This window comes from Equus quagga, chromosome 14 (genome assembly GCF_021613505.1).
Source record: "Equus quagga isolate Etosha38 chromosome 14, UCLA_HA_Equagga_1.0, whole genome shotgun sequence".
NCBI classification, from domain to species: domain Eukaryota; kingdom Metazoa; phylum Chordata; class Mammalia; order Perissodactyla; family Equidae; genus Equus; species Equus quagga.
The window spans coordinates 56,624,346-56,642,312 of NC_060280.1; the positions used below are offsets into that span (position 1 = coordinate 56,624,346).

Sequence of the window (17,967 nt, forward strand, 5' to 3'; positions counted from 1 at the left end):
ATAATTTTGTGAGTTTTACCTTTAGGAGCTCTATCAGGTCCTCACAGTAATGATGAGGAAAATCCTCTCCCGCGTCCAGCAGGGGGAGGGAAAAGGAACCATTTTGAAATACACTGGAGCGTTCTGTTATTCTTAACAAGGATTACCCTCAGAGCTTAACCTGCTGGGATTTTATCAGAGCTTAATCCACTCAAAGGAAGGGATACACCCAACTCCAGCCTCCCCTAGCCATCCTATCCCAACTAATGGGGAAGGATGGACTGAGACGTACAGGTGAAGTTCACAGTCCAAGTGCACAGGCTCACCAAGAACAGATGGATAATGTAAGCAGAGAGATGGAAATTCTAAGCAAATAACCAAAATAAAGTGCTGAAGATCAAAAACACTAAAAGAGAAATAAAGAATGCCTTTGATGGATTTGTTAGAAGACTGGATGGCTGAGGAAAGAATTTCTGAGTTTGAGGATATGACAACAGAAACTTCCACAACTGAAAAGCAGAGAGAACCAAGACCAAAAAAATTAGAACAGAATATGCCAGAACTGTAGAACAACTATAAAACATAAACTAGATATGACACTGTCCTACTAGAAACCTTCAAATGGCTTTCTATCATTTAAAACAAAAACAAAAGTTCTTACACCATGGCCTAGAAGACCTGACATGGTCTAACTCCTGCTATGGTATCTCCCATCTCATCTTCTTCTTCTCTTTCCCTTTCTCCCTCTATTTCCAGTCACATATGTCACCCTGCTGTCTTTTAATGCTCGTCAAGCTTGTCTCTGCTTCAGATCCTTCGCATCTGCTTTTCTTCTGCATGAATATTCTTCCCCCAGGTATTCACATGGACCACTCCCTGACTTTGTTCAAAGTCTGCGGAAACATCCTCTCCACAGAGAGGCCTTCCTTCAATACTTTACTGAAAATACCATCCTACCTCCTTCTACTTTGCTTTATTCCTTACAAAAATATTTTCTATTGTGTAAAACAGTCATGAACGGCATGACATTTCGGTCAATGATGGACCCATAAGATTACTACCATAGAGCCTAGGAATGTAGTAGGCTATATGATCTAGGTTTGTGTAAGTACACTCTACGATGTTTGCACAATGAAAAAATCACCTAATGACACATTTCTAAGAACATATCCCTATTGTTAAGCAACACATGACTGTGTATCATTTAAGTTATATAATATTTTATATCACATATTTGTTCATGTTCTGTCTCACCCACTAGAAATATAAGCTCCTTGAGGAAAAGAACTGTGATCTGATCGCTTCTCTACACCCAGCATCTAGAATGGAAACTAGTACAAATTAGGTGTCCAATAAATAATTACTGAATTAATAAATGACCATTACAATTTTTAACAAGTTTTTAAATCTTGTGTATAAACTTGAATAGACTATGATAAGATTACCAAAACTATATTTAATTCGGACGTCCACATAAAGTTATCTGTCCCATTTCTGAAAGGAAACTTTAATAAAAATATGTCCTTCTTTCTGCACTGACTTTCTAGACCCTAGGAGATTTCCAGTATTTCCCCCAAAATAAAGAGTAGTAAAATGATCCTAAAGGGCTAAATTTAAGATTCCACACAATTCTTGGAGGTAGAAAGAATGACCACTTCTTTTTAAATCCAAGTTTGTTTTACTCCCCCCAACACACACATACACACACAGATTACCTTGGTACCTTTATTCTAGTTTTCGTTAAAGTTAATTTTTTCACCAGGTAATATATTCACATAGTTTAAAAAAAAAGTCTCAACAAAGTATACAGTAAAAAGTATCCCTCCTGGCCCTCAAACACCTAGTTCATTCAAACTCATACCACCAAAAAATAACCACCAGTATCATAAGGCAGGGATAGGCAAATTTTTTCTGTAAAGGGCCAGATGGTAATTATTCTCAGCTATGTGAGCTATAAAGTCTGCCACAGCTGTTCAACTCGGCCGTTACAGAGCGAAAACAGCCTGAGACAATATGTAAACAAATGTGCATAGTTGTGTTTCAATAAAACTTTATTTGAAAATATAGGCAGTAAGCTGAATTTTTCCACTAGGATCAAACCCTGACATAGAGCCAAGCTTAAATACGTCTCTTTTACAAAAAATTTTAATGGTAGTGTTTAGAAGGGATTGCAATGGAAGGGACTGCAAGAAAGAATGCTATTTGAAACAAAAATTCATCCTACTGCCCATAATGATGTATTAACGTACATTTTCATATAAATATAAAATATAAGATTTTCATATAAATAGACTTAAGATTATTCCAAGATGCCTTCTCTATAATTCATAATATGTTACTCCAAATATACTCCTTGTGACATAATTATGAAGAACTGGAGGAACATTAAGACAAAACACACTGGTAACCTAATTAGCATAGCAGCATGTTTCCAACACTAAATTCTGGCCCAAAACTTTCCCTTAAATGATAGATGAAATACATAATTCATGTTTTCATGGAATACATTAAAAAACTAAACCAGAGTCCACACTTAAAAACAAACTAAATCTAAATACATATTTCCCAATCAAATCCATTCCAAAATGCATGTTCCTAATATGTCTTACAAAGGATTTAATTCAATAAAATAAATCAAGATTAGAAAGAACCAGCTCTCTCTGAAAAGTCTATCATTGCTACATTGAGTAATCAGCTTCTCAAAATTCAAAGGTATCCTAGGAATATACCTTACCTTAGATGCCATTCTCATAAAAAGTTTGTTCTGATTTTCTGCTGTTCCCATCTTTTCATTCTTGACTAAATCATTTAGGCTTAGATTATCATCATCATGAAAGTATCTGACCCTTTCTTTTTCCTCATGAGTTAAAGCCTACAACAAAATGAACATTATTAATCTAGGGAAAACATGAGTTTCTGAAGTATTTTTAATGAATTACCTATAAATCTGATATTAAAGGCAAAAATCCCACTATGTATCACAATCTCTATTCTATCTGCTTCCATGTGAGAGAATTTCCATTAGAATAACACTGCCTCCTTCTTCTGTCCCTTTACTTTCCTTTTCCCCAGGGATGGAGGCATGACATTATCTGATTTCTGAGTTTGGGGGAAAAGGAACAATTGCCTTATCCCTTCTTCTCTCCTTTCTGCTCTTCTCCTCTTTGTAGTAAAAATCCTCTACCACTCTGGAGGGAAGTCTGTAGTTATCCAGAGCTCCAGTAAGCATATGGAACATGGAGGTGAAGTATTAGCAAACCCACTACAAGCAGTTCTATCAGAAACAAAGCTGATATTTTGATTCGCATCTAAATCAACCCTGAGTTTTCCTATCAGTTGGTTCCGTATGTAGATGTGGGAAAGAAAAATGCCATTTATTTCCTACCAAATCAAATCTCCCCAAAAGTGTTCTCACATTCCCATATCCACATAAAACCTGCTCTTTACTTCTTTGAGATCTTTGGAACGACATTCCCAATATTTTTATCCAACATTACTATTCTTATCTTCACTAGCTTGAATCTCATATTCCATGACTTCAATCACTCCTGGCTCCAGACCCTTAATTTCTGGCCCTCTTATCATTTCATTACACTCAAAAAGCAAACCTCAATCCTGAATGAATGTGTCTGCCCTGTTTACTCTTATACTGAGCTGCTCAGTAGTAAACAATTCAAAAAGAGTCCTTGATGCCATGTGGCCACGTATCTATGGATCCCTAGCCAGTTCTGTCATTTCATATAATTCAAACCTTTACTATTCTCCTGCCTCATTTCCCCTCCAAACCCCTAAGTCCTCCCATTTCATTAGAAGAAGTATCTATCCCACTTCTGTTTGCTGCATGAATTATATACTATCTCCAGCAGCACAGGCACTCAACAGACAAATAACAAACATCTGACAGAAAAATTCTGAATGAACAAATCTTTTGTGGACCCAATTACCACTTGTATTATCTTTCAAATTAAAAACAAAAAATGTAACTCGGGAAAACTGAATATGTTGTTTTTGCCATCTCAAGAGTCTCAAGATAGCACTAAAAACTAATTGCGGGAGCTGGAAGATGGAAAAGAAAATTGGGTTTATAAAGAATCACAGCAACTACATACTTTTAAGATCTTACTGTATGTGGATACCCTATCACCAGGTCTCATATAAGCTAACACAGATAACAGGCCTGCGAGACCAAAGTTTTCCCTAAGAACTATGGTAAATATGTAAAAAGCAACTAGAAACATCATCAAAGAAATGTACACTAAAATTAAAATTGCCTCAAACCTTCAATGTTCACAGTCATTTGAAAACTGTAGCTGAATTGGATTCCATTTTGTAAAAGGCAAAGGGATATAACTAAGAATAAAAGTAATAACATAATTCACTATTTTCTAATGTTTGCATTATAAAGCTAAATTTCAGAAAATATTTTGAAGTAGTCTGATGCAAAGAAAGCCCAAGGGGGAAAAAAGATATTCTGAATTAATAAACCAAGACATATGTTAAATATACCATCTGTCTCTTCCTTCTTCCTCCTTTAGGTTCCAGAGGTTTTCCTGGTGTGTTCACAGGCCATACTCTTCCAGACTGATCTGTTCTGACAAGGATCACTTCTTGCTGGTCTTCCTTCTATGGAAAAATTTAGAGATAACTTTTGAAATTATTGTGAAAGTGCTGAATGCTTATATTTAATAACCAAAAAAGCATAAAAATGATTCTAGCTTTCACGTAACATTATGGATTATCTTAAGTATCCCAGACTTTCATTACCCACTATAATGTAAAATGATCATAATCTTTTCAGGGGAAACATGGGAAAAAATATCCAAAGCTTATTTTATTTTTTTTAAAAAAACAATCATAGGGGCTGGCCTGGTGGCGCAGCAGCTAAGTTCGCACGTTTCGCTCAGGTGGCCCGGGGTTCGCCGGTTCGGATCCCAGGTGCGGACATGGCACCGCTTGGCAAGCCACACTGTGGTAGGCATCCCACGTATAAAGTAGAGGAAGATGGGCACAGATGTTAGCTCAGGGCCAGTCTTCCTCAGCAAAAAGAGAAGGATTGCCAGCAGATGGTAGCTCAGGGCTAATCTTCCTCAAAAAAAGAAAACAAACTCAATCATAGGGGCCGGTCTGGTGGCGCAATGATTAAGTTCACACAGTGCGCTTTCCCGGCCCAGGGTCCACCGGTTTGGATCCTGGGTGCCAACCTATACCCTGCTTGTTACACCGTGCTGTGGCAGGTGTCCCACATATAAAGTAGAGGAAGATGGGGCACAGATGTTAGCTCAGAGCCAGTCTTCTTCAGCAAAAAGAGGAGGATTGGCAGTAGATATTAGTTCAGGGCTAATCTTCCTCAAAGATAAATAAATAAATAAAAATTAAAAAATTAAAAAAGCAATCACAGAAGCAAACTACAAAACAAGTTTTCATCTGCACAATAGTAAAAGATGACAAAGTACCAATATTCCAACAGGGATTGTATATGAATGCCCATCACTTATGCAGCAGATGTCAAGATTAATGGATGTTTCTTCAATTTAAAAATCCTACTAAAACATGATTATAAGAAATAAAGCAAGTAAATGACAAAATGAACTTGTTAAATTAAGTACTATAATGATACTCCACACAACTTCTATTTCTGGCATTAACAACCCTCAAACACTTTTCACTTCTGACTCTTCAGAAGAAGTTGTATCCCACATACTTTCAACCCATAATCTTTTTCCTACAAACTTTTAGCCAAATACATGCCTGATGCAGTAGAGAATAGGAGTAAACTTCATTATTTGATAAAAACAGAATGTTATTGGAAGTTCTAGTAAAAAATCCAATAAAGAATATCACATAACTATTTTACTAAAAATCACTTTGAAACAAGACCAAGCAAATTATTCACATTTCAATTTTCTTCTCAAATCAGAATCAATTATTAAAAACCATTTCAATTCCATTTTATAGAGATTTAGTTCCCCTGCTGAAATGGAAAAAAAATACATTATCGATTTTACATTCACAGACAATATTAAGTGAATAGTAAAGATTATTATCCTACTTTTCTTCTTCAATTAATTAATTAACATTAATTAATGAAGTGTCACATTTTAAAGCATACCTCTACTCATTCACTTAGTGGACAATAGAAATGGGCAACACATTATAATCCAGCTTCTAAGTTTATCATACTGCTAAAGCTGATCTCCCTAAGGACTTTCAAATACTAAATCTAATAAATACTTATCAATTATCATCTTCCTTGATTTGAAAGTATTTGATTCTGTTTATTATATTCTCAGTCTGAAACTCTTCTTATTCTAGTTTTAAACACTCTACTCTTTCCTGGTTCTGCCTTACCTCTCTGACTCATTCATTCACTCATTCAACAGTTTTGAAGTGCCTACCTTATGTAGTAACTAAAAGAAATACAGTCCCCGCCTACAAGAAGCTTATAGCCTATTGGGGGAATTATTCTCTACATGAATTATCAGTATAAAGAAAGTCAATTTCACCTTCTCCATTTTAAGCTACCCTTCAAATGCTGATTCCAGGCGGTTTCTATCCTTCTAGCCAAAAACCTAATTATCCCTCCTACTGCCAAAAAATTCATTATGCTATACACAAATATAATTACGCCATTCCCTGCTAAAAAACCTGCACAGATCCCAAATCATCCAGGAGATCAATATCACTCTTAAGTGTGGCCCCACAGACCAGTGGCAGTCTGAGAATTACCAGCCATGAAATATGCGTTAACACTCATGAGAAGTACAAAAGTTGAGTGTTTACAAACTTTTATAGCAATCTTAAAGAGCAATTTTATGTTGCTTCAATCTAAATAAAAATTTAGACCTACATTTTATAATATTTTTATTTCATTTTCTATCATTTTTATTGTGTTTTTCAAAACTATTAGACCACGATGGACTGGAAAATTAAAAAAAAAAAACACCTCACTCTGATGCTACACCACAGTCTGAAAAACACTGTACTAGAGAGTGGAATAAAGGCCAAGCACCTTAACACAGCATATAAGGCCTTAAAATTCACTTTTTTTCCAGCTCTTCATAATTTCTACTATACATTTTGCTTCCTAAATAATTTTAGGCATATTTATATTGCTATACCATAATCTTTTCAGTAACTATTTGTCTATTTACAATTATCTGTCTTTGCTACTTTGCCAGGACAAAGACTAAGCTGCACACTACCTGGTATCTACAGTATCTGGCACAGTGTCAAAACACAGTGGGTCTCAATAAATGCTTAACAAATGGAATTAACAAACTGGTGCCTCAGACAGATTAATTACACTCCCAAAGCTAATCCACTGTCCCTTCCTCTCTCCTCTTCTCCCTGCTTTTCTACTTTCTGTTCCTCACACATGCCAATACAAAGGACTTTAAGTTTTCCCACTTTGGATACCCAAGACAGAAATATCAAGAAAACTAGAAATATTTAGTAAGTTCCATATTTGCTACATTAATAGAGAATATGGGGCTTATTTGAGAATCTATATCAGGGTCAAAAACATAGGCCAAATCCAGCCCGCTGCCTGGTCCATGAGCTAAGAATCATTTTTACACTACTAAATGGTTGGGGGGAAATCAAAAGAATAAGATTTTATGACAAATGAAAATTATATGCAATTCTAATTTTTGTGTACCTAAACAGTTTTATTGGAATACAGCCACACTCATTTACGTATTGGCTATCGCTGCTTTCATGCTACAACAGCATGAAAGTCATGTAGTTGAGTAGTTGTGACACAGACTGGATAGCCCACAAAGTCTAAAATATTACTATTTGGTCTCTAGAGAAAAAGTCTGCAAAACTGTTTTTTTTTTTTTTTAAAAAGATTGGCACCTGAGCTAACATCTCTTGCCAATCTTTTTTGCTTCTTCTTCTTCTTCTCCCCCAAAGCTCCCTAGTACACAGTTATATATTCTAGTTATAGGTCTTTCTGGTTGTGCTAATGTGGGACACCACCTCAGCACAGCTTGACGAACAGTGCCATCCAAACAAGCGAAACCCTGGGCTGCCAAAGCGGAGCACATGAACTTAACCACTCGGCCATGGGGCCAGCCCCTACAAACCTGTGATGTATACTATTCTTCAGCTGACACAATTAATTCAAAATCATTTAGAGACTCTTTTTAATATCTTAGAACAAGCAAGATAAAAACCTGCAACTGTTTGATAATATTACAATCAGATCTACACTGTAACATCTAGGCCAAGAGAATGGGATCCAGTGCTCTTTTATTTTGTTCAAATACACTTAACTTCCATTGCTGGCCATAATGGGCATAACAAAAACCAGATGTATCCTGCCACTGTTAAAAAACTAGATGACAGGGCAAAATTCACGAAACAACCATTTTCACACACTGGACACCAGCAGTGAAGGACTGCGATTGCTGAGAGAAGGGAAACAAGTAAGATTAGCCCAAGCATTGCCATGGCTTTCTACCAAGAGGCACTTTACAGGCTCAAGAGCAGGAAGGGGGAACCTAAACAGAGCTCAGCTTCCTTGTTGATTGAACTGGCACATCTTTTAACAAGCTATTGGAAGTGAGAGAAGATCTAGCAAAGAAAATAAAGAAGACAACAAAAAAAATGAAGCAAATATTAATGCCAATTAAGAACAAAATTGTTTACATAAAAGAATGGCAGTCATAATATAATTTAGCTTAGCAGTGTCTATTTACAGAATCAAGAGATAACTTTGTTTAGAAATATAGAAGTAAAAGCCAGAAGAAACAGCTAGGAACTAAAAGTGGATGCCTCCAGGATCGGGGCAAGGTCTGGAAAGGGCTCAAGGTACCGTTATCCTTTGATATAGGCCTTTGTGCACTATTTGTATGTAACGCATTGATTAAGAAGAGTAGCGAAAAGTATACACTGTTTTGATTCAAAGCTAGTATTAAAAATTCTAAATGTTTGTTTGAAAGCCTTTTCTAGCATTTTAGAAGTAAAGGAAAACTTCCACTAGATCAGATTTTCCCACCAGTTGGTATTCTGCAAGTTTGTCATCACTGAAGCACATACAGTACCTGTTTCCATTTCTATTTTTTAAAATTTCAACAAATAAGCAGTTACTATTGTTCTTACTATGTTCACGATTTTTGAACAATCTCTACTGTATCTCTAATTATGTCCACAGACGGCAGATTGTTCACTACACACAAGTACCCAGCCAAGGCAGTGAGTAGACTGAACACCAAGCTACATTACATTCGCTGAGATGTATATCCTGGTTGAAGGCTATTTTTCAACTTGTACAAAAGTATTTACAGGACTGCATCTGCTCAAAGGAGGCACTTTTCTCATCCCACAAAGGCACCAGATGGACTCATAGCAGCCTTAGGTAGGTCTCCTTTTTTCAATTCTTAATACTGTTCATTTGAGTCTTCTTTCTATTTTTCCCCCTTGTACAGCCTTCCTAGAGGCTTACCTGATTTTATTAGCTATTTTCAAAGAATGAACTCTTGGTTCTTTGATCAATTCTACTTATTTTTGGTTTTCTATTTCAGTAATTTCAGCTTTTATCTATCCTTCATATCTCATATGTACTCTTTGATACATTTCCTCTCATCTCTTCTGTGTTGAGTTATTGGCTACGGCCACAACCAGTACAGCATGCTTGTTTGGACCCTAGTGAGAATGCCCATGTTCCAATCCTGCCTCATTATAGTACCTTGCAAGTTATTTAATTACCTTATTTGTAAAATAAACAAAATAATAAGATGTTTTCAGGATTAAAGAAATTAATACATGTAAAGTATTTAGAACAATGCCTGGGTATAAAGTAAGTGATAGTTACAGCTACAATTTTTAGTTACCTTTCATTTAACTAATTCTTTCTGTATTTGACTCAGTCCAACCTAGGATTTATCCCATCTCATCTCCAAAATTCCTAGAATATCGTTTCTTCTCCAAATCTACCTATCATTGTTTCACTTTAGCTTGGTTTTGTTTCATAATGTCTTATTCTTCTTATGAATATTATTCTGTCCTCACATAACTGAAGATACTAAACATACTCAATTTTAAGATCACTTGAAGACTGCACTACCACTTTAAATTTACTGGCAATGAGTGTTTATATCCCAATTATTTTTTACTATCTTTCTGAGGGAAAACTAATGTTTTATGGTATGCTGGTGTGCAAGCTTATCTTAAGTGGGAGGTTTTTTTCCCTTCCCCCCTCTCTGCCTACTCTTCCCTTCACTAGTTGGTAGTTTTGACACTGTCTCCACTCAGTCCATCAAGATTCCCAGTTCTTACAGTATCTCACACTGTGATATTGGGGACACTTCACAGATTCCAAATAATGGCTGCAAAGCTACGTCTGCTTTCTCTACACCTTCCATCATAAACAATTTCCTATGAGCTACAGCCCTAAGTACTCAAAGCCTTTTCCAGGGCCCTCACAGGACCCTTCAAACCTGGTTCAGGCAGAGAAGTTGTGTGGGGGACCTTTTAATTGCCATCATCTCAGATGAGTTCAATTCTCAGCCACTCTGCCTATTTTTGGAGTCGGATCCCTACAAACTCCAGCTCCTCACTGTTTTATGTTTCTGTTCAGTTTCCCATCCACAGAGAAGCGTAGCGTTATTTGGAGCCATGTTATATCCCTTCCAATTTTCTTTATATTTTGTCTGTGATTGTTGTTTTTATAGTGAAGCCCTCAAAGCACGACTGTACCTCTCTATTCACAGCACTCAGAAATGGTGCTCAATAATTTCCAAACTCCTTAGATCGTAGAGACCCTTGTGCAAACTCCGCAACAGTACTGAGATTCAGAAGATGAGAGAGAACAGACACCAACTGAAAATATATTTCATGACCACATCTTTTAAGTTCTGCAAGCCTTCCTGTCAATCCTGGAATTCTTCTAGAGCATGCTCCAGAATTAGAATGAAAGTACATATTTATTTTAGCCTCGGCTTTGTTTCTTGTCAAATCAGTATAATAATGACCTGCCTAATCTCTCAATCATAAAGCTGCTGACAGAATAGATACTAAACATGTACAAGCTTGAGAAAATTTCATATTAATCTAAAGGATCACTACTAAAAGATTTATGAGTAACATTTAAGACTAGACTATAGTTCATTTCACAGTTTCAAAAGTGAATTATTTGAGGACATGTTTAACCACTACTGATTTTAATTTTGTTACACAGATATTTTCTAGAGTCAGTGTAATAGCTGGCTCTAACATAATATGAAAGCCCAACTCAATTCTTCAGTCTCCTTACCTTCTTTCATCACTGCTTCTTTGTAATCCTTACAGGTGAAGCTAGCTATGAGAATATAATTTTATATTTTTAACTAAGTATCTTTTAGCATTTGCCAGGGTCAGCAGAAGAAAAGAAGATTTAGAAATTTTTTACATGTTGACTGACATTTTGGAATTTTTTCCACACTAAAATAATAAAATTCTTCTGGATGTGAAAAAAATTTTAGTTATTTTGCCAGGTACAAAATGGATAAATTTAAGGATGACATATATTTCCTGCATCAACAACAGCAATGCAATCTAAAAACTGCCTTTATTTTTTCCTGTTTAAAAATAAACCAAGACAACTTTTCCAGATAGAAATTAATATTGATATAATTACTTTATAAAGTTCTAAACTATACTTCATTTAATTTTAGCAACACTGTAACACAGCTATTATTAAGCCACATTTTACTAATAAGGATACTGAAGATCACGTACAATAAATGATGAAGCTCCAAACCCGATCCTAGATCTTTGGCTTCAAAATCTCATGCTATTTCTATCCCTATGCTATTTCCATTACATGCCAGTTCTATTACTCAATTTCTCTAACAAAATGAGTTAGTAAAAATGACTTTTAGTAAACACTGTCACTTTTGGGGGGAAAAAAGTAAGTTGACAATGCTCTTATAACTGGTGATCTATTTCTCAATTATGGAAAAGTTCTTTCACCTAAATGAAAAACTCTCCAACTTTTGACTGAGAACGCTTGAGTATCTTATTAAGGACTCAGCAACAAAGTCAAATTGTTAACTGTTGGGTTAATCATTTTATGAGACTATCTAGCTTTGCATGAAACTGTGGGCAATCTGAAAAGATGTGCCCCTAATTGTTATAAACAGTAAATCAAAAACACTGCAGACTTTTCATTTTTTTAATATTCTATTTCATTTCATTCCATTTGATCAATGAAGTTACAACACTCAGAATCACTTTCATCATTATATAACTCAATGGCATGAATGTGTCTAAAAAGATGAACAAGATATGGTTCTAGTTGTTAAGGAATTCATAAACAAAATGGCAGGGAGCAGGGAGAAGGAGGAAACAGGGGTTTATACAAATCTTCATTAGACTATTGAGAAAGATAAAAGTATAAATCAAGTAGTACTGGATCACATTGGAGAAATGGATCCATTCTTGGGTACAACTGAACTGGGTCTTCAGAAATAAAGATGGAAGGGTAAAGGGCTTAGAAGTAAAGGGGAAATGAGCAAAGCACAAAGATCCAATAGTGTTTAAAGATTCCTAAGCAAAGGCATATTCGTGTTTTAGAAAAATTTTAAATTTATATTACATTTTAAAGTTCTCAATAATACATATATCTATATATATTGATATATAGATATATAGATATTTTTTTTTTTGGCTGGGAAAGACTCGCTCTGAGCTAACATCTGTTGCCAATCTTCCTCTCCCTTTTCTTTTTTTCTCCCCAAAGTTCCAGTACATAGTTGTATATTCTAGTTGTAAGTCCTTCTAGTTCTTCTATGTGTGCTGCCATCATAGCATGGCAACTGACAAGTGGTGTGGTTCTGCGCGCAGGAACTGAACCCAGGCCGCTGAAGCGGAGCACACCAAACTTTGACCACTAGGCCATTAGGGCTGACTCTAAAGTTCTCAATAATATTTTCATGGATCTTGTCTCAGATAAATAACTTAGCTAAAGGAATAAAACAGGTGAGACATCACCTGAAGTTTTAACTCCTCAAATCCAGAGTTCTTTCAACTATACCACAATTGTATTTAGATTAATTCTGGTGGCAATTTAAAGGACACTTTGATGAGCAAAGGAACAGCGGCAAGAAGATCACTTGGGATATTACTCTAATACTCTAAGAGATGATGAAGCATTGAACTAGGGCAGTGACCGCAGAAATTAAAAGATATTAAAGATATTCAAAAAATGAAATTAAAGATATGTACAGGAGAGAAGGCAAGGTAAAATAACACTACTTGGTGACAACTTGAATGTGCTGCCAGAAGAAGAAATTAAGGACATCTCCATGGTTTTTAAGTCAGAAAAACAGAGGGATGATCAGGCAGAGAAGGGAAATTATATATTAAGGGGATGGTTTTAGACATTCTGAAGTTATGGAACACCCACAAAAGTGTAGCAGACAACTGAAAATACTAGTGTAGAGCCTAGCATAGAGTTGAGCACTAGAGTTACAGATCTGAGATCTACAGTCACATAAAGAAGTCAACTGAAACCATGAAACTGGGAGATATAGTCAGGATGAGAATAGAGCTTTGATTCCTGTCTACCTATCCAACCTCTTCTTCCTATACCCTCACTCATACCTTACTCTATAACATTCAGAACAATATACCATCTTCAAAACATACTATCTCGCCCTCACCTTTGCACCCTTACCCATGCTGCCCTGCCTGGGCCATCCTTTCCTGTTGAAGTGCCAGAAGAGGATGGTAAAGTTGCTCAGGGAAAAGAAAGTTGTTTTTTGGACACAGAGACTTAACCATATTTGCAAGTAATGAGAAAGGGGCCAATAAAGAGAAAGAAATTGAAGATTCTGTACAAGAGAAGAGATAACTGGTGGGAAATGGTTCCAGAGGACAGAAAAGGAATGTGATTAAGAGCATTGGTAAAGAACTTGGCCTTAAAGCAAATGAGAACACTGTTCCCACTGCCAGATGAGAGACGCAGAAAGATTCATTTCAGGGAGAACAGACCGACATTCAAACATTCCTAGCCATCCATTCCTGGATGGTACACATTCTCTGAAAACATTCAAACTTACAATCTCTTCCTTTTTTTTTTTTTTTTTTTAGGAAGATTAGCCCTGAGCTAACATCTACCCCTAATCCTCAACTTTTTGCTGAGAAAGATTAGCCCTGAGCTAACATCCACGCCCATCTTCCTCTATTTTATATGTGGGATGCCTGCCATGGCTTTGATAAGTGGTTTGTAGGTCCACACCTGGGATCCAAACTGGCGAACCCCAAGCTACCGAAGTAGAATGTGCGAACTTAACCACTTAACTGCTGCACCACCAGGCTGGCCCCCAAACTTACAATCTCCATGTGCCCAATGAGGTAGGAAGCAAAGTGATCACTTAGAACAAAGCAGGAAATCTGGGGAGAATGGCAAAAGTTTTGAGCAACTGCTGAAGAAACTGTAAGAAGAGTTTTTGTTGTTGTTCTTGGTTTTTGCAGGCAAATTTTCAGGAAAAATAGGTTATGCAGAATTTCTTCAGTCTCCTTTCCTTAAACAAATCTTAGAAATTGTATTATTGGAACACTGAATACACTGACATGATTACAATTTCATTTAATGATAAATACTGTGCAGCATGGAAAATGATGCTGACAGAATGAGTAGAAAAAACAAAAAAAAAGATTACAATTATGTAAAATTATGCATGTGTTTACATATTTATAATGGACAGAGACTTGAGGGAAACATCAAAAAAATAAAAAGAATGTGGATGTTTTCTTTTTTGCTTTGTTACGTTAACTGCACAAAAATACTTAACATGTCACTAGGAATGAAAGAAAGAAGGAAGGAAGAAAAGAAGGAAGAGACTCTGGAGAGAAATACTTTAAAATATTTATGTGTGGGTTATCCCTGAATGGTAGGATATGGGTGGATTTTTACTTTCCCCTTTATGTTTTTCTTACATTTTCCACATTTCTACAAAGAGTGTATATTATAATTAGAAGTCACCTAAGAATGAAAAAATAAAGAAAAATATACTTTATTTTTTCAAGTTCATACACAAAATCACTTTAATAGAAATTCTTCTATTTAATTGTGTGAGCATTTCTAAACAACTTAGGTTTTTGTGTTTAGAGCTTGCATAACTGTTGCATATAAAATTGGTTTCAACATCTAGGCAAGATTTCCTTTTTATATTTCAAACATTAGCTTATCAAACTGAGTCAAAGCAATTATTCTAAATAATTTTTATTTACTTTAAATATTTTTAAATTGCACAAAAATATCTAACCTTATTTCTTGCTATCAAATTAAAACTTAATTGAGACTCAGCTCATTCTGCCTTAATTTATTCAAAAAATGAGGATAAATGGCCTCATAGAGTTTCAATGAGAATTTAATGAATTTCTATATTTAAAGTGCTTAACACAAGTCTTGGTACATAGTACGCCTTCAAAAAATATCATCTATTACTAATAATACTGGTAACCAGGGTAGTCTTACTATAGAAATCAATTAATATCATTGTCTTGAAATTCAATGAAATAAATTTAGAAATAGAACCTAAGTAAAAAATAAGATATTATTAAAGGAATTAAAAGCAAATTGGTTTTCTTAAGGTAATAATTCTTTATTAAACATATCCTATAACGCTCAGATGGCAAAGATTTCTAAACCAAATCATATTTTATAACTTAAGTTTCAGACAATTCAAAGAATCACACATGGACATAAATGTGTCCATGATATGATTCCACTGAAGTATTAACAAGTAGAAGTTATAAAAGGGCAGATTAGGATCTAACACACTAAAGAATTAAGATTAGATTTTTTCTGATATAGAACTGGCACTCTTCCAAAACTCAATGGATCTCATCACTCAATGTCCAAAAGCAAGTTGGATGGAGGTTCTATATAGTTGTATTATTGTTTAAAGAAGAAGCTACACTCGTAGAAAGGCCAGATAGAGGATTTCAAAGTTCTTGGATCATTTTTAAGATTTATAACAGAAAACTCTAGGGAAGAAAATAAATCGAAGACATTCAAACAACAAATATTTCCAGTATTTCTTGGCTGTCTACAATGTGTCAAGCATTACCCTGGCTACTAGATATGAACTGAAAGAAATAGCCCTTGTTCTAAAAACTAAATAATTCACCTTCTAAAGGGGAAGAGAAATAAGCAAACCAATAACTACAAGTGCTGATGGTTTTTCACAAAAGCCAAAACAATATTCACAGGTCAGCGAATCAAGAGATTTATCTTGTTCATATAACCTATCAATTCTAATAAATAAGCTAAGAAATGAAAGGATTCCTCCCTGTTCAGACTGTTCTATAAATGAGATTTTCTCTTCTCTAAAAGGGCAAAATTTCTATCAGAAGTATTTCAAGATTTTCCTCTAAAAAGTCAGAACATTTCTGTGCTACAGTGAACAATTTTGTTTTCTGCTCTCATTTCTTAACAAAACTACTTTGAAAGACAGACAAGTCAAGGCTCTGGCCCTGATGGAATAAATAACTTTAACGGCAGCAGAGAATTCTTTCCGAACTGTTTTACGTATATGCCTAGTAAAGCTTCAACTAAATGTGCAAGTGTCCCATCTCTGCAGAGAAAATAAAATTTTTCTTTCTGGTCAAAGAATCCTTAGAATAAAAACCTTTCTATCTGAAGATTCAAAGGGCTACACACTTTCCAAAAGAGGCTCATGAATAGAAATTTTACTTTGTATACTACTTTGAATACAACTTTGAATTCTACTCCACTGAGTTATAAGGTCCAATGCTCAAAAGTTAGGAGGAGCTAAAAATCATAAAGACATCAGTAACAGTTTAGAGTTACATGCTCAAGGGATGAGATATAGTCTGTCAATTACTCTACAGTATCCTTAAAACAGTAGAAGAAATGTTATTTACTGGAAGATCTGCTTCAATTTTTTTCAGTTGAACTGCTTTCAATTTCAAGAATCCCCTGAAGTCCAGCCAGAGCTTTAGAACCCTTTCATATAAAGTGACGAGTGTCAGGAAAAACACAGGTATAGATTAGAGGGTGATGACAAGAATACAAACATATATAATTTGAAAAGATAAATTCCACTGAGAATACTTTAAAGATCTTTGAAATTTCAAAAGAGGAAAAGGTTACAAACTGTTTGAAAGGATTAGAAAAAAGGCTTCCTGAAGGAGGTAAAGGCATACCAAAAGGTAGATGAGCCTCAAGAGGGTGATAGCTTACACAGATAATTAATAGCATATGTAAATATCAGAGAGACATGTAGATTATGTGTAAGAGAGGCTTGGAGGGAAGGCTGGAAAATGGGGTTACTGTGGAAGGCTATACTGCAGGAAGATCTAGTATTTAATACAGTTAGCACTAAGAAATCACATAAACATTCCAGAGTACAAAAGTACTATGACCACAAGGACATCTGAAAAAATAAATCTGGCAAAAGTGTGTAAGACGGACTGTAACATACACCTAGTTTTAGCTATCCCCTTTCAGTCCCTGCTTTTTAATCCTACTTATAGTTTCTCATTCTCAATTCCTTAATCTGTGCAAGAAATTCTAAATTATCCACTTTTAAACAACATTAGCTAGCACAACTTAGTAAAAACAGCCAATTTCATAAACGTACTCTCTACACTTTTATCTAAATCATTAATAATGTTAACTTGAAGAAAATTCTATGGAACTTGACTTCACACATTCTAATCTCCTCTCACACTGACATTAAATCATGTAAACCAATCTTTGAGAACAGTCCTTTAAAATCACTTATAAACCTCACCATAAGCCTCTCAACACTGTAACACATCCAACTCGGCCCTTCACCTTTTTCTATCTGCATTTACCCTTCATGGTGATTTCATGCAGTAGTGTGGATTTAAATACTATCTATATGTTAATAACACCCGATTTCTATCTCCAGCCCAGGCTTCTCCCAACCTCCAACTATATTCGCCTGCCTACTTACCATCTCTTCTTGTTCCCCATCTAAAAGACATCCAAACTCAATCCATCAAAAC

General features: G+C 35.4%; 1 protein-coding gene across 5 annotated transcripts in view; it reads right to left on the reverse strand.

The window, feature by feature from the left end:
- Positions 1-17,967, reverse strand: part of CWF19L2 (CWF19 like cell cycle control factor 2) — a 151,962-nt gene that overhangs the window by 77,516 nt on the left and 56,479 nt on the right. For all 5 annotated transcript variants that reach the window (XM_046685613.1, XM_046685611.1, XM_046685608.1 and 2 more), the window contains exons 11-12: positions 4,486-4,602; positions 2,714-2,851 (exon numbers count right to left, since the gene is read on the reverse strand). In XM_046685613.1, the coding sequence (XP_046541569.1) occupies positions 2,714-2,851; positions 4,486-4,602 (255 nt within the window). The remainder of the gene's footprint in view (positions 1-2,713; positions 2,852-4,485; positions 4,603-17,967) is intronic.